Genomic DNA, 18,383 nt, shown 5'->3' with positions numbered 1-18,383 from the left:
GTCTTGTTCTAACATCATCATGTTTTCATGTGTTTAATTAGGACTCTTCTGGACTTATTTGAATGCTGCTCAAATTTGCTAATAGTAGTTCTTTTTCAACGCCTCTTTAGCTGACTCTTCCTTAAGCATATTCCTTCTTTTGGTACATTTGGAGTCAATTTACAGTTACATCTTCTGGCTTTGTAGTCATGATGTCTCTCAAAGGAGAACTTATACATTTCTCTGCTAATTATGGTCTATCAGAAAGAAATCCCATGCTCTTTACTTGTAAATAATTGCAGGACAGGAATGTCATACCGAAGCTATTATCTATCAATAATACTTAACTATGTACCTGTATATCTTTATTTGTTCATATTATATTGAAATCAAGAGTCTTTTTCCTTCCCTTTTTTCTAACCTTTCTTTCACAAAAGAATTGTGGTTTTCTCATCTTGGAGTCTCATTGATGTGGTGGGATAGAGTTAATTCATCTCTAGATAAAAACAAAAAACTAAATGCTGTTGGTAAATTTCATTTATAGAGAAAATGGATGAAATATTCAAATTTAACAGAAGACATCTAAAAAATGGCAGACAGCCAGTAAAGCACTTAACCACTTTATAAACTCTTAGTGACTTTAGACAATAGACTTGTCCCCTTGAATGTTATTGTTTACCTATCTGTTGCCATATAAGAGATAAACTTGGTTTCTCCATTATGTTACTTGATTTTATAGTTATCTTTAAAATTATATCAAACTGAAACTATATCCTGCATTATTATCCATGTATTGCTTTCTTGCTGAATTAAAAATCATAATATACTTTCTTTTATCTTACTTAGGTCAAAAACCAAATTTATTTAATTGTGATGATAAAAATTCATTCATGATCTAATGATGACCTTAACAGTATCTAATGAATGAACTAATGGAGCAATTGATGAAAAGATAATCATGTTAGTACCCTATAGTCAAAATGGTTGTATTTCATTAGCAAAAGATCTATGGTGCTTCTAACAAAACTAAACATAGTAAAAATCCAAGCGGAATCTGCCATTTAATGTAGAATATAAATAGTAAATTGCACAAAACAATTTATTAAAAATTAAAGTCAATGATTTTTGATGTGTGTCTAAGAAAAAAAACACAACTACGAAATTATGATATGTGAAAAAGAAATCTCCAGAGGTTTTCTGTTCAATCTGCTCAATCTAGCCACAACTCTTAGATAGTCATTGAACATTTTAAGTAGACAAGGCATGAGGTTGTTTGCTTTAAGAGTAAATTTCTGATTTTGTTTTGTTTTGTTTTAGAAAATGGTTGTATTTTAAGGCAACTAATTTAGCAATGTCCTTATGCTCTTCTAATTAAATTTTTCAAATAGATACTTTGTCCTGATTTTTGTCTAACTTCAGTATCAGAATACCTTGTGGATTTTCAAATTGTCTTGTTTTTTCCATTTTCTTCCTGTGTTTTTGCTTGCCTAATTATGCTGTTCGAATGCCATACATTATGTATAAAAGTCTTACAATTTGTGGGTTTAAATGTTGTTACCTTCCAAAACAGCATATTTTTTGTTGTTGTTGTTGTTCCAGAAGGCAGTTAAGGTAAGGAACAGATCACTTTAATACAATCAGGTGTTGGGCTGATTCAGAGCTGGGCTTCCTGAAGGCGGATCTATTTCTTGTCAGCCATTACTCATAAGATTTTGCTCTTTAAGGGTCCCGATTTAAGCCAGGGGGTTTTGCTAAGGCCCCCCTTCCTTGACAGACCCTAAATGTCAACTTCTGTTCCCTCCACCCTCTGAGACAGCCAGAAGATTTGTTCAGCTTCTCAGCCTGTCAGCTGCTGATTTAGAATCAGCAAATGCCTTTAAAGGGAAAGCAGAGGCATCAGATGTTAAGTTTGCTTTCCTGAGTTTTTCTTCTCTACTGAATCTTGGCTCCTAAAGCCTTCGCTTCCTTGGTAATTCTCTGATATCTTCGAATATATTTTTTAAAATTATTTTATTTAGCTTGTTTTTATTGTTCTTTCCTGGAGCCTGTCTACCACGCCATTGCTGAAAGCAAAACTTTGATATGTCAATGTAAGACTGTTCAAACCTGTAGAATATTTTTATAAGAGTTTAGTATAGTTTATTTGAGGCAAACAGGGCACACACCTGGAAGTAAGATCTCAACAAACTGAGATCTTGCTTCCCAGATTGACAATTTGAACTTAAGGTGGGAGTGTAAGGGAGACTGCATGAACACAGGAGAAAGCTAGGAAAGGAAGTCTCTATGATTGGATTACATTTTAGTTAACAAGATTACGTGCTCTCTTTAGGGTTTGAAAAAGAGATATTTCAAAGGTGTGTTAACCTAGATACACAAAAACATTAAGGTAAGGATAAAGCTTTAATAGGCCCGAGGCTTGACTACTCACATGATCTTCCCAGTTAGAAATTTATGATAAGATCAATCTTTGAAGTTACTTTTGTTAAGATTTATTACAGAGCCCCTTTTTTATTCAAAAATACATATGATTTTAAAAGTCCTTTTACAGACATTAGTGGATTTTCCTCTTTAACATCAGCCCTTTGGGGCAAGCAGGATAAAAAGCACTGTCCCCATTGTACAGATGTGGAAACCAAGAATGAGTAAAGGTAAAAGATCTTCTCAAATTAAGCATCCAAACTGTCTTCCAGTCCAGCTCTTTCTCCTCATGTGACCTTACTATCTTTCTTATTAAATTCAGTTTGTCCCTTTTAAATCATTTCCAAGAAAATAAACTGTCATTTGTTTGTTTGTTTGTTTTTATGGAGAATTCGTGATGTGTCAATTGGTCCTATGCAAAACTATATATGTATTTAACCCACTCAGTAACCTTTAAATTTGCCAAGTATTATTATCTCCATTTTTTAAAGAACATAAATTGAAGGAATTGACAAGTCATAAAGTCTGGCTTGAAACTCTCGTCTGTCTGACTACAAAGTTTTTTCATTTTCCAAAATTTGAAATATTCTCTTTTAAAACTATGAGTCATCAGTACACAAGAGAAATAGTTGTTATTGTTAAGGACTATGTATTTAGCCTATTAATTACCTGACAAGTCCTAGTATATCAGTCTTAATAGTTACCTCTACTTCAACATTTCCTGGTCTCTTAATCTTGATGGAAATAAATGGAATTTTCAGGACATTGTGATTATAAAAAGATTCCAGAAACAGAATTTGGGAGTTTTCTTGTCCCAATCTCCATAGATCAGTGTCAAAGTTGATATTCTGGTTAACCAAAGTCAGAACATGTCTGAATTTGTGGAGACCATTGTGTCAAAAATTAGTCATTACCGCAATTGTCTAAAGTAAAGATATATAAAATCTGTCTAAAAAGGATAATTAGTTACTATAATGAGAGTCATTTTTGCATGCCTATTGGGGTACTGGCAATGCCAGGGCATTTTACTAAGCATGATCTCATTTAATCCTCACAACAACACTTATACAAGACCGACCCTAACATATATACATTTTATAGACCAGATAACTGTGAATTGGAGTGGTCCAGTACCATTAGATCACTTGTTTTTTTTCTGAATCCAACAACAACAACAACAACAGTTAAATGAGATTGGGCTCAAGTATGTCAGATTCCAAAACATATGGTCTTTCTACCATGACATGCTGTCGCTATGTAAGCAAATGACAGTACTCTTAATGTAACATTTTGTCCTGCTTGAGCAGTGTTGGATTAACTTAAACATTAATGTATATATAGTTGTCTTTCAACCATAGATATTTTCAATACATCTTGTCTTTATGCAGTTTTTTATGGCTATCTGTAAAGAAAACATTGATTTGGACTAGATTTATAGTCTACTTTTTCTAGAAGCTCGACTACAATGAGAAAGGTAAAGGAGAGGTAGTAGAAGGGACACAGGGTGAATGCAGGCTTATTTCCTATTTTAAGCTGGCACACTGGGAACACATTAATTTGCTGATGGGAAGGAGCCTACAAGATGGAGAGACAGGAGAGAACTGTGTGAGAGAGACTCATATTTGGAACAAAATCCCAGACAAGACACAGAAAAATAAATCTACGGTCATAAAAAAAAAGGATTTGTGTAAGAAAAAAATGTATTCCTCAGGTGCAAAAGGAGTCAAGATGCAGAAAGGTCGAAGGACTCAGAGTAGTCAAAACTATTGAAAAAAAAAAAAGAGAACTTACTATCAGGGCTGGGATATAATTGTGCCCTACTTACAAACTAATAAGTTATCCTATGATACTTTCCTGGATGTTGGAGAACAAATATGAGACTCCTGGGTCAGAGACACAGGCCTTCACTACTTGTAGCACAGCAAGCATCATGAGCATAAACAAGGTTGTGTCATTTCCCCTTTCCCTTCAGGTTTCACAGGGGCATCATGGTAGGCTCAGGTGGATGCCTATACATGGAGTAGGATGTGTTCCAGGAGGAGAAATAACCTAAATGTGTATAAACTGGCAAATGAACAAAATGAACAATGAAATATCATTCACCAGTGAAAAAGAATGTTCCTTTGATATACACTACAATATGGATGAACCTCAAAATCATTATGGTATGTGAAACACACACACACACACGCGCGCGCGCACACACACACACACACACAGAGGAAAGACTGCATATTATATGACTCCATTTATATAAAATTTCAAGAAGGTGTAAATCTGTAGAGACAGAAAGCAAAGCAGTAATTAATTACCTAGGGCTGGGAATGGGTGTGTTGGAGCAGGGGAGAGTGTAGGAGGTATAAGGAATTCAGACTTGAACTAAGTAGTTCAGGCCCCATTTTTCCAATATTGTTGTAGAAGAGGAATTTTTCTCCTAACAATGGCTTGAATAGAATGGAATAGGGCATTTGAGGAAAGAAGTGGTGAAGTTTGAAACTAGGAATGTGATAACAGACAAAGGCAAAAATAAGGACTTTTGAGGAGCCCAGAGGGTTTGCTGAGGTCAGAGACTATGTGTTTTTGGAGAGTCTGGTCTGATATTTTATACTGTTGGCTAAACCTCTCCATATCTTTTGTGCGATTCTTGACAGCATATCTTTTTCTCTTGATTTTTATCCTACTTTTCAGTTTTCTCCTTGATCTCTTTCCTGAGATCACCTTCATCTTTCCATCCCTTAAATGGCTCCCTTTCCTGAAGTTCTTTCTACATTCTCCATAGCTAAATTAGACACTCTCTTTTGACTTCAGCCACATAGGTTAGTGCTTTCTCAGCACAGGTAGAAACAGTATTTTCAACAATCTGTTAGACATTTTCACATACCAGTACCATAGGCACTCTAAATCGATCCATCCTCAAATGAACTCAGCATCCTTTCAACTCTTAATCTTGCTTCCCTTCCCTACCTCTACAAGCTGATTTACCAGCTAAGCTAGTCAGCATTGATTTCTCCATCTTTCCCTCACTTTTCCCTGTCCCCTGACCATAACTCTTTCTCTGAGCAGCTCTCTCCCCCTTCCCATTACTTCTGCCCTTTGGAGCCTTCACGTTCTCTTTCCCATTTCAGTGGAATTCTAACTGTCATTAGTTTCACTCTCTTCTGCTCATCTATGTTTAAAGCTTAGATTTGATTGGGTCAGCCCCGAAAGCCACTCACTACTTTATGTTCAAGTTAGTTCTTGTAAACATGACAACCAAAACCACTTACAGTCTGGCCTCGCTGTACAATTGTAGCTTCACCACCCATTTTATTTCCTTCTCACCAATATCTTAACCTGAGTACATTGACTTCATTCTCAGGAAGCGCATGGTCTAGAAGAGGGAAAGTAAAAATGCGATATGGACCCTTATGTTTTAATACTACCACCACCTGCCCCCCAAAATTGTGTATTAGGGCATATAGAGACAACCACAATATCACAAGATAAAAAATAAAATAAATGAGAAGGGACTAAAAAGAAAATGTAGATAAGGATTGGTACACAGAAAAACATAGTATAAGATATTTTGCATTTGCTAGAGATTGGCTACAAATTTGGCTGTAAGTATTCATGTGGGGTGATAAATGCTATAATTGGGGCATAAATACAGTACACATAAAATAGGAGTCTTCTAGGTCATAAATGGCTTTAGGGAGAAATAGAATCTTCTGAGTTGAATCTGAAGTGAGAAATCAGAAATTACCAGATAAGGGAGAGAGGGAGGGGAAGGTGATGTCCTGAGTGGGACATGCTGGCAGGGGGTAGATATGCATACCTTAGTCTCCATTTTAGAAGCTGTTCTAGGCAGAAAGCAAGCATTTGCTAGACATTTGTCAAGTGAGTGATCGAATAAACACTGTGCTACTGGGCAATTTATATAACATCTTTGGGTCAGGCATTTCATTTACAGTATGAGAGATTTGGACTAGGAATCCCCAGCCTTCGTTCCCCAGTCTACAATTAGATCTGGCCTCCCCTTTCTCCTGCACTGTCAGCTCTCTGGCAAGCACCCGCATTGATCCACGATTCCATCACCCTTTCCTTAGCTTTCCAATTTAACAGGTGGTAGTAGTATTTTTGAAACTATTTAAGTGTATGAATTTAACACTCTTTGGGAGAGTTCTTAGAAAAAGCAGCAATAAAGACCAAGATGCCATCAATGAAATGAGAAAAAGCAGCAAATGGAGCTTAAAAAGGAGTGGCGCATTTACACAGGGTACGGCAGAATTCATTTTAATATAATTTTGTATGGAGCAGCATGATGATGTACTGGCAGCCCTTAAGACTTGGTTTCTGAAACTCACATTATTTGGGGCTTTTACCCAAGGTCATTCTGTCTTTAAAAATACACCTTTTTATCAGGCCATTGTCTTTCTTGAATAAACCTGCAGTCATCTAATAACATCTTGATTTGAGAAAAAGCTACAGTTGGTGGAAAGAGCAGTAGGGCCCCTAATGTACGTGCCAGGAAGTCCGAAGGCCTCGGGCTCTGATCAGATTAGCGCTGCATTGCCTGTGCTAACTGCCAGGCTGGATATGTGCTCAATTCAATTTGCAGCAATTAAGATGACAGCAGCAAATACATGAAAGTCATATTTTAAAGCAGGTTCGTCGAGAGAAATAGGCGTTGCCTCTGTTTTCTCATTCGAAAATTTTTAAATGATGAGAGGAAAACAGCTGCAACTGTGGGGAAGAGGAACGTGTGAGCCAACACGGCAGATGGGGGAAGGAAAAGACATGGTCTGGGTCAGGAAGGCCCACTGAAGCCAGAGACTCACAGCCTGGGACCTAGGAAAACACACCGCACTGTGCCTCCTTCCGATATCTCCGGATGTTGGCTAGACCTGTTAGCAACTGAGAGACCTATAGGAACCGGAATCCCCCTGGGCAGCCTTTTGGGGTTAGTGTTGTGATTAAAATTTTGGGAAAGATGTTGTTTTCAGCTCCGAGTCTTCTATCCCAGCCCACAATGAAACTATGCAACACAGCCATGAACTGGGCCTTTGAAAATGATCATAAGATGCTGGTAGCATCTTAACTGCCTTCTTATTATTTTATAAATCATGAAAAGGAAATTAGTTTACTAAATATGAAGAGAAATATACTGACAAATGTTTAAATATAAAACACAAAAATATCAACCAGAATTATTCTCCTATTTTTACAGCTCTAAAACCACTACAATGATTGAATATTTCATTGCTTCTAAAAATTGAAGTCACTCATATATTCTGTATAAAGCTATAAATTCTTGGTCATATATGCATGGTCCAATTTCATTGGGAATTTTTTTGAAATTCCAGCTAAATTTTAGATATGAATTTATGTTGCTTCATGAAGGAAATACTACTCTATTTTGATGAATTAAAATTACTTTGATTTTGTTCAAAATAAGTTTCTAAAAAAGATTCATATTATTACAATAGTGTTCGTAACTATGTAACTCAGACTTTATTCCTAAGGCCGGCAGTAACCTTTCCACCTGTTGCATTTTGCTATGGGAAGAATCTATATGGCTGTTCTTTCGCTGGATCCACGGCCAATGTACCTGTGATGATAATCACCATCCAGTCCAGTGCTTTTGTTCCCTGTGATAGGAAAATAGGCAAAAGAGTTATCCAAATATCCAGCCTGAAATTTTTCTGGCATCCATTTACTTAGCAACTAGTACTGATTTCACAAATATTTATTGATTGCCTACAATGAGCAAGGCTTGGAGCTCGGCTTCATGGATGATCAAAGCAACAATTAAGTAAGAAGGCTAAGAATTTTGTCACCATATCCTGCAGAAGGCATTGGATCAATACATCTACTGTAGTCCTGCTACCTAAATGGACTTCAAATGGACTGCAAAGACTTCATTTTCCTTGGCTTGGTCACTAATGTCTTCAGTTATAATCTTAGCTCTAAGTTATCACTGCTATATTGATCTTTCTAGTCAACCATGGATGGCCTGGGTGGTAGCTCCACTTATAAAATATTTAAAATTGAGTGTCTGAGTTCCAGAAGTCCAACTCTGTGATGCTCTGATGAACAAATCAACTGGGAACAAAGTTCCTTTTAGCAGAAGGAGCCTGGAAGAGGAGTCAAATTCCGATGGTGGGTCCAAACTATCGCGTGCAGAGTTCATATTGAGCTGAGGTAGGAAAGGCACCTGCATTTCGTGCTCCTGCCACACATGTCTACTCTAGAGATGTTTGTGACAACAGAATTAATAAACTCTTTGGCTGTACAAACCTTAGGATAGCAGGTATTGCATTTATGATAATGTGTTTTTGTTAATAATTTCTCCATTATCTGTGGCCTTGTCTGGGTCAAGACTCATATCTTATCCTTTATATATTCAGCAACTACTGGCTCACACTAGACAGAAATATTGATTGAATTTCACTACCCCATCCTCACACTCTCACCATAGTCTTGGTCCTTTTTTTAGAACAGCCTTCCTCCTCTCCAGTCCCAGGTTCCTCTTCACACCTATCTGAGCCCCAGCTCCTACCCTCCCACAGCTAGAAAACATCTCTACACTCTTCAGGTCTGAGATGAGATATAGCTACCTCTGGAACCTCTTCCCACCCATTATGGCCTCCAAAATAGATTACCTGCCCTTTCTAGGAGCTCTCAGGCCATTCTCTAATACCTCTGTCATAGCATATAGCACATTGTGTAGATTATTCTCTTAAACCAACAGAAACCCCATGAGTGCAAAGGCCATATCTGGTTCACTACTGAGTGCCCAGCATGTAATAGTCATTCCATAATATTTATTGAATGAATGAATAGAAAAATCAGTTAGGCTGCACCCTCTCCATTAATTAGATGAAATATTTTGCTAATTTAACATATATTATGGGAAATTAATAAAATTTTCATTATCTGTTCTTCTTAAAGCTACTGCTCTTCCCTCCATCCTACCTGAAAACAATTTCAAAGAAAATTTACTCTTCCAGCCGGCCAGTCCCTAGACATTCACACAGGACATGTGCTGAACACAGGCTCTTAACCTTAATTTAAACCCTAATGAAAATGCATAAACACCATATTTAGGCCAAAGCTTGAGACTTCGTAATAAAACAAATTGTAGAGAATAAAGTCTAGTGGGTGAAACACTGCCTCTTCAAGGAGTGGGGATGCCCGTGAGAGCTCATGAATATTTATTTAGCGGACAAGGAGCATTTCCCATCAGCGAGGCCACACGTGGTTGTGCATGTTCGCTCTGTACAACCCAGGGAGCACTACTTGACTAGACTAAGCCACAAGGAGTACCCCCTGTAGGGCACCATAAAGCAGCTGTGACAAAGCTCTAGACCTGGTGACTGAGTGTCGGAAAAATCCACACTATTTTTTGTAGGCCAGGAGGTAACTGATTTTATTCTTTTCTTGGGAGAATGGGAGTAGGGGAGAAAGTTAACTATTGGCCATTCTTTTCTATCATCTTTGTTACAACTTGTCTCCTTTAAGGGGACTGAAGAAAGCAGGTGCAGTGCACAGAGACACTAATTACATTCGTGCTGGTGGTGGGTGTACCACGAAAGGGCACGTTTAGAGCAAAAAGCCAAGGATAATATAAGAGTAGCCAAAGTTCTCCATATACTCTGACACAGTAGTCACTCTTTTCCTCCTCTCTCATACTAATTTAAAAGTGTTCAGAAAGTGTAGTTCAAGAGATGATTTTAACACAATGCAGTGCATATATACATATGCCTTGCTGGTAAATTGTACACCTGGAACTTACTTGATTTTGTTAACCGATGTCACCATAATAAAAATTAATTAATAAAAAAAAAATGGGAAAAAAGATCATTTAAAATTTTTAGTAAGTAGACTATATGTAATGCATTCATGAATTGGAAAATGTGTGTTCTTATAAGGAAATACCATATGAAAATTGACTTTTAAGAACCAATGAACAATAATCTCTTAAATACTGCAATCTATTTTCACATTTTGTGCTTAACGCCTTGGTACTTAACTGATAACCAAGAAATAAAAAAGAAGAGAAAGATATCCCATCTTTAATGCTTTGAAAAAATTATGAGTTTGTGTTTCTTGACAGTGTTCTAAGTCAGCGGTCCCCAACCTCTTTGGCACCAGGGACCACTGCTCCTATGAGAATCTAATGCCTGATGATCTGAGGTGGAGCTGAGGGGGTGGTGCTAGCGCTGGGGAGCAACTGTAAATACAGATGAAGTTTTGCTAGCCTGCCTGCTGCTCACCTCCTGCTGTGACTGGTTCCTAACAAGCCATAGACCAGTGCCAGTCTGTGGCCTAGGAATTGGGGACTCCTGTTCTAAGTAATTGAATGAAGAAAATAAAATAATTGAAATTTTTGCATCAATATAGTTTTTCTGAGTCTGGATAATTATGATTATTGAGATATATTCTTATGATACATCTTTTTATTTTTGTCGTATCTGTTCTGTTCTGCTTTCCTCACCCTCCATCCCCTATTTTGAAAATATTTTATAGATTTTAAATTCAATTTTTAACCCCAGCTACTTTGATAACTTACTTCTTGCTAAAACATTTTTTTTTAAAAAAAGATACTTTCTGAAAAGTAACTATGCTATTTGAGGAATTAACAATCAAAGAAAAATATCAATGCAAAATTACAGAAATGTTCAAGTTTTGTCACTTATGTTTTGAGTTGACCTTTTCCAAAAATGTCTTTACCACAAACTTTTTGTCAGCCGAAAACATCTTATGCAAGTTGGTAATCTACGGTTGCTGTCTAAAATGTGTTTTCTCTTGAAATTCTAGAAGCATCAAAAAAGTGGTTTTTCAGTGTTCTCAAATATCCCCATAAGAATAGACAGAGGAACTAGGACAGGAAAAACAAAAACTCACAGACAATACCTTTAACAAAATTGGATAACAAGGTATCCCCATGAAGCCTAAAATACTAGTGAATAAAGACAAATAATGACAGTTCCAAGAGTCACATGGACTTAGCATCTATGTAAGAAGAAGCAGAGAGAAGCAAGAGGACACATGATGGACCTAAGAATAGGAGAAATCTAAAATGTCCCAAATTTCCAAATCATTGGAAAGCAGATTGGGCCAAAGCAAGAGGAACTGCTGAAATTGTGGGTGCTTTTTTGGCATCCAAATTTCTGAGAAGTGCAAAGCCTGCGCCCACAGTTAGATCTGAAGCATCGAAAGCAGTTAAGGTCCTGTGAACTTCTGAAATTAATATAGGAAACCCCTTAGGGGAAAAGCCCCATATTTAGGAGAAACTGTTAGCAAGAGACTCCAGTAATCAGAATAGAGATTCTAGAGACAAGGGAATAAAGTTCCAGATAGAGGAGAAAAGATCTCAGAAAGTATGAGGTCATTATTTTGAATGTTTTGTGTAAATAAACAGAAAGTCAAGAGCCATGAAACTAGAAAAGATAACCTGACACATTACTCTGTAAAAAGGGTGAAGGGGAATAAGAGGTATGACCTAAACTTATAAAAAAATAAAATAAAATTAGTCATGGTGATGTACTATATAGCACACTTACAATAGTTGATATTATTCTAATAACTTTATATGGTGACAGATGGTTACTAGAGTTAATGTGGATCGCACCGTAAGGAATATAAGTGTCAAATCACTATGTTGTACACTTGAGACTAATATAAGAATATATGTCAACTATATTTTAATTTTAAAAAGAGAACAACACCAATTTGGTTTAAAAATAACCAACAACAGAGAAGTGTCTCAGTTAATTCCAATACAAAATGATTACAAGAGCAGAGAAAAGAAGGAGCAGAATAAGATTTCTTTAGGCAGTGAAAGTATATCAGGAGAATATGCCCACAGAATACATAAAACTATAACTTAATATTACAAAATAAACTAAAATAAGAAAATCACAGAAGAAAGAACAATATAAGTCAAAAGGAGAAAAACTTTATAGATGTATAATTGCACAACCCAAAGAAGAAAACCAAAGCAATGGAGGAAAAAAATACAAAGCATTCTAATTCAGGAAAACATTCCTGAAATTCAAAAGGAAAATACTATAACTTAAAAGAAAAATCGCTTGCCCACATCCGTGCAAAAAGAGCAGGCCATTTATTTGGAAAAGAGAACCAGATAGAGGGGAAGGGGAAGAGGGGAGACAGAGAGAAGCCCGTATGGGGACTTTAGTTAGATATTGATTCAAACAAACAAACAACAAATTGTAACACATCCAAGACAACTGGAAATTTAAAACACCACATATTTGATAATATTAAAGAAATGTTTTAATTTATAGGTGTAATAAAGGCATTGTAGTTATGATTTTTAAAAAGACCCTTTATCTTATAGAGATATCTCTTTAAATATTTATGAATGAAATGATATGATATTTGCTTCCAAATAATAAAGGAGAGGAAGTAATTGGATAGATAAAACAACATTGGTCATGATTTAATAACTTTTGAATCTGTGCGACAATTACATGGGTTGGTTTATAGTATAAAACGTCTACTTGGTATATAATTTAAATGATTTGCAATACAAAGTTTAAAAAGAAAAATTTTTGTCAGTTAGAATGGACAGTTCAAGCCTAAGCAGAATAAATGTTTTTCATTTTCCTAAATTATCTCAAAGATTTCTAGAGTGCCAGTTTATGGAAATCTTTTTCTTGATGTTATGGCAGCCTGTTGTAATTGTTTGGATGCATCTTTCTTAACATTAATTTAATTAACTTCTTTTAACATCCACTCAACTGAATGCATGTGTCTGAGAAGAATCTAATTTAGTTTTTTGTTTGTGTGTTTGTTTGTTTTTAGGATTGTAGAAAAAGGATATTATAGTGAACGAGATGCTGCAGATGCTGTTAAACAAATCCTGGAGGCAGTCGCTGTAAGTATGAAGTGACAATGATAGTGTAATTCCTGGTACTCTCTCTTCCTTTTACAGAATCATCATTTAAGAAGTGTGTCTGTGACGAGTCATAAAATTTGCAGCAGAACAACATGAAATGTTTACTAGAGAATATGTTCAATAAATTTATATTTTCTATTGATTACTCAAACTCTGAAAGTTACAGTCCTTCTATAAATTTGTTAAACTTATGGCATAGTCCTACTATGCCATAAGTTTATTAAAATAATTTCCATTCTATTATTATGAAATCAAATCAGATTTTAGTACCTAGAATTGTTCTTGTGTCTTTTTTTTCATTTCTTGGGTTTGTTTCTTTTTGTTTTTGTTGTTGATAGGTAAATGGTAGAAGGTTGACTGTGATAAATATAGACAGACCTTAGAGCATAGAGTTTACTGATTTTTCTTTCAAGACAAGAAATAAGTGAATTAGAAGGAAAATTCTAACAACTTTCTTTTAAAGAAAAAATATAAGTTAATATTTTAAAGTTGAATAAAGTTTTATAAGTTGATAGAAACATGCACATACATTTACAAAAATATATAATTTTGAGAAGATTGGATTGAATTAATAAGGAAATATTTGCCTAGATAAAACAGACTCAACTGGTGAAAACTTTCCCACATATTTAATGATATCGAGTATTTGCTTAGACACTTTGATGGCTCATTTATTGAATATAAAGCTAGAGCAAATTATTCTCTGAATAAATAGGGTGGACTCAAGGGGAGCTATTTGTTAGGATGTGTTAAAGAGACACATCTGTATAAAATATACCCTGAATTAGATCAATTCTATCTTTCAATCAGTTAACTAACTAAAGTCATTATTCAGTATCTTGAGAAATCAACCAATCAGCCACCGTGACACAAGCACATGTCCTGTGAATTTTACCCACAACCAAAATAGGAAAGGAGGGAGGACAGACCTTGCTATCTAGCTAGCTTATGTACCAGTGATGAAAAGGAAAAAACAGCCTTCACAACCTTTGCATAGGGCTGCTAGAAATAACAGATTTGTGATCTAACTGAATCCATTATTGAGCTATCAACACCAAGTTCAATTGGCTTTATAGACCAGACTTTCCAAAGTATCCCTTCCTATAAAAGTATTTTGGCCTTTTGGCTATGATAGGGGATAAAAAGTTTGAATTCAGAGTTGATAAAAGCTAGCAAAGATGCCATAGAATTATAGTCTAAATACACAGTGCAGCTCCTAATTATATGATACCAAATGTATTTTCTCACCATACCCAAAAGAACTACTCCATTCCAGAGTTTTTATCAAACCTAGTCTATTTACCATCTCTGGTTTCCTGAGCTTGCCAGTTTGAGAATGGTTTTTACCTCTTCCATTATTCTCTCCTCACATCCACCTTCCCCACTTTGGTTGAATCTTCTTTCAAATGTCCAAGAACCTAATCCTGTCTCCTATCATGTTATCACCTTTTCTGGCTCACCTTTTTTTGTTTGTTTGTTTGTTTGTTTGTTTTTTGCTTTAATATTTTCACGTGATTCCAGTTCCTATCTTTAACTAAAGAAGTCTATAATCCTCTTTTGCAATTACTGTTTTCATTTTGTCACTTCTGAGTTTAAGAATGGCAGTTTTATGCCTTTATTAAATATCTATTTTAAAACTTCATTTCTTAGTACTATATGCCATAAATTATCTATTCCAGTTAACTTCCTGGCAGCTGCCCACTGTCACATTACCAAAATCAGACAGGCAGCTGGTGTAGCAGTTAAGAGTAGTTTGGGAGTCAAACAGAGCTGGATTCAGTTGCTGGATAAGCAAGCTTAGGTCCATCACTAACACCTCTGAGCCTCAGTTTCCTTATGGAAAATAAGCATAACCTTCAACCTAACATTGTTGTGGAAAAGGCTAATTAAATGAGATATAGAAGTCATAGCAATGTTCAAAAGAAAGGGAAAAGAAGATAAGCAACTCTAGAGTCAGTTTAATTATCTAAAGATGTTTTAGACGTTATAAATCTACATGTACACACCTATTCCCAGCTAACTACTAAAATCAAAAACAACTAACAGTAATAGGTGCTCAATAAATATTTACTAAATAAAGAAAAATTTATTAAAATAATCAGAAATAAGCATTACTCTATATTTTGTCTCTCTAGATCATGACACATTTACTGAAACATCCTTACTATAATTTGTCTACTCATCTAATACCAAACAAAACTGGATAATTTGCTTCCATTCATGAAATTCTTTTCTGCTCCCTTACTATCCTTTAATTCTTCTCCTATCATTCAAAACTCACCTTCTTCAATATGTTCTTTCTGGTTGCCACCATCCATTTAGGTCAGCTCTTGGTTCTTTGGGTTTATCACAGTGGGCATGTTTCAATTTAGTGATACCTTGAGTAGCTGATTGGGAGAACTCGATTATCATTCAATGGATGATAAATGGGTGCTATTAGTATCAGAATTTTCCACCTATTGAAGTTATACCAATTAAGGAATAAAAAGTTCCCCTAGCTGGGATGCTCCAGATAGAAGTACCTTAGAGGAACTAGAGTTTCAAGAGTTCTATTTCAGGCCTTCTAGAATAGATTGAGCAGTCTACTATTTTTTTCTAAATTTAAAAGAGAAAATTGTTATTTTACATATTTACAAAGCTCCGCAAAGCTCCAGTTTAAGAAGTAGATTGCCACATTCAAGCCAAACATTCTTCGAAAGAAGTCTTATTAAAAAATCAAATTTTCTCTGATTGCGCAGCTAAGGGTTAACTTTGAGAAAAAATTAAAGTCATTTCTCTAAGTGTTTCACAGGTAGAATGCAACCAATTTAAAACGTGAGAAGTGGCTGACATTTATGAAATAGTTTATTGTCAACTACATGGCTATAGATAGCTATAAAAAAATAGGACAGTTGGGAACTGAAAGTAATCAGTGATACATCTCACATTTCGTTTGGATCACACGCTTATAAGATTATATCTAGGCTGGTTTTTAAAAGCACAGAAGCAGAAAATGTAAAGATTGAAAAGTTCTTGGGAAATATGTTGCAGGTATAATTTATACCCTTTAGGTAACAAATCTTGCAGTCCTTCCCTTCTTCCCCACTTCATCTCAATTCTTGCCCCAAATATTTCACAGTATTTGTCCAACTGTAATCTTTCTCCTTCTATTTTTTAGTTTTAAATAGCATTTTTGAAAGTTTTTGAAGTGTATTTGAAAGATGTTTCCCCCTTTGAGTTTGAATTCATTCAGTTAGTCTTGGAGAAAAGTCCTTAAGCTTTCATGAGTTCTGTCTTCTCAAAATGGATTCCAGGTAGTTCCAAGTTAAAAGGTCTAGATCAATCCAGACATTCTGGAAGGGTCATCATGCCCTCACCTATCATAAAGTACAATGCCAAACCTAAAAACCCTTCTTTTTTCATTTACTTTTAAAGATAACCAGGGAATATTTCATTTCCCCTGACATCTCTCACTGTTACCACCACGTTCAGTTCTTTCTTCATTACCACTGATATCCTACTGTTCCTCTATTTCAACAAAATCACTGTTCCCCTCTTTTCCCACCCCTGATGCCACCATCCATCTTTTTCTAGCTACAGTTCTCTTGTGTATGTTTTAATTTCAAAGCCATGACTTCAGAGCCTGGAGAAACCTGTACATATAGAGTATATATTGAATTTAATAAAATACAAGGAAATGGCTGAAAAACTATTAAATATATCTGCTATCCCAGCACATCAATTTTTGGTTAGAATTTTTTTTTTAAGATTGTAATAATAGGGATGAAGAGTTACAAACAAAAGCATCTAACCCTTTAAAGTTATGACAATCAATATGGTATCCGAATGTCAAAAAAAAAAAAAACACAGTACGTGGACATGATTATAGGGATGCAGAAAAAGATGAAATATTACAGGCTCCTTTTGGTAAAATTTTTAAAAACCTGTAACCTCCCCTTTAAAAGAGCGAGTTTAGCTTATTAGAGAATCAATTGATAAATAATTGATGACTAAACATTGAAGAACTGGAAAAGCAAAACGAGAACACTAAACTAAGGTATCGTAAAGATAGCAGCTTTGGGAAGCAGTCCTCATGGACTGGGGAAACAAAATGAAAAGATTAAGATGATTAAAACTTAGAAGTTTAATGGAAGTGCCCTATATAGAACTGTGATAAAGGCTCACTGATTGGCTGGTCCTGGTGCGTTGCCTCTGAGCTCACAGGAATGGCCTGTGAAGCTGGTGCTCAGACCTTTGAGAGTGGTGTTCTCGCCAGCTAGTGCTGGTGTTGCCGAAGAAGAACACTGGGATTGGTTCTGTGAGCCCTGGAAAATCTGCAAATTGGAATCAGCGTCTACTGTTGAAATCATCTGCTACTTCTATGTAAAAAAAAAAAAAAAAAAAAAAAAAAAATGTTTCTATGGTGCGTGAGAAAAATAAACAGAAAGACAGACTCAGAAAGCAAATAGAATGGAGCAAGTCCCTTCATCCTCTTTCCGTCCCCCTCTCTCTCCGAAGTGCTCTTTAATGGCAGATCTCTCTCCAAAGTGCTCTCTAATGGCAGAGCCAGACGGAGAAGCCAGCAGAAAGTGTGAAAGTGTGGCTTGTAGTTCAACTTTCAGTTTCACATAGTAGACTACATAGGAGTGGGTTTGAAGTCGAGAGACAACTGCTTAATAAATGGTTCAGGAAGTTATTCGAAGACAAAAATAGATCCTCAAAGTTTCCGTTTGTATTTTACAGTCTTCTAAAATGTTCATAGTCTCTATTGATGTGCATACAGTGGTTCTAAAGGTCGATGAAATCAAAGCAAGTGCAGCAGCATTAAAATAAATTACTATCCATATTTAGTACTAACTACTATGCTTGATAACATGTATAGGTTTAATGGGTAATACGTACATTATTCAGCTTTACATTATTTGACATGTTTAAGCCATCTTCTACCTGATCTCTTATTCCTTGTTGGCAGAACCAATCTACCTTTATAAAGATGGAAAATACCAACACTTCTTAACTTTTTAACTTTAAGTTTTTAAGTTAACTTTTAATTTAACTTCTTAACTTTTCCTAACCTCCCTTTCAGCTAGGCAAGGGCATATGT

The 18,383-nt window shown here is 35.7% G+C and overlaps 1 protein-coding gene across 2 annotated transcripts in view; it reads left to right on the top strand.

Annotated features, from left to right (window-relative positions):
• The window catches only part of CAMK4 (calcium/calmodulin dependent protein kinase IV), a 192,318-nt gene that overhangs the window by 122,042 nt on the left and 51,893 nt on the right, over positions 1-18,383 (top strand). For both annotated transcript variants that reach the window (XM_016137251.2, XM_036226183.1), the window contains one exon: positions 13,207-13,279. In XM_016137251.2, the coding sequence (XP_015992737.1) occupies positions 13,207-13,279 (73 nt within the window). The remainder of the gene's footprint in view (positions 1-13,206; positions 13,280-18,383) is intronic.

Source organism: Rousettus aegyptiacus, unplaced genomic scaffold, assembly GCF_014176215.1.
Source record: "Rousettus aegyptiacus isolate mRouAeg1 unplaced genomic scaffold, mRouAeg1.p scaffold_m13_p_8, whole genome shotgun sequence".
Classification (NCBI taxonomy): domain Eukaryota; kingdom Metazoa; phylum Chordata; class Mammalia; order Chiroptera; family Pteropodidae; genus Rousettus; species Rousettus aegyptiacus.
This window is presented reverse-complemented; position numbering and strand designations above follow the sequence as displayed.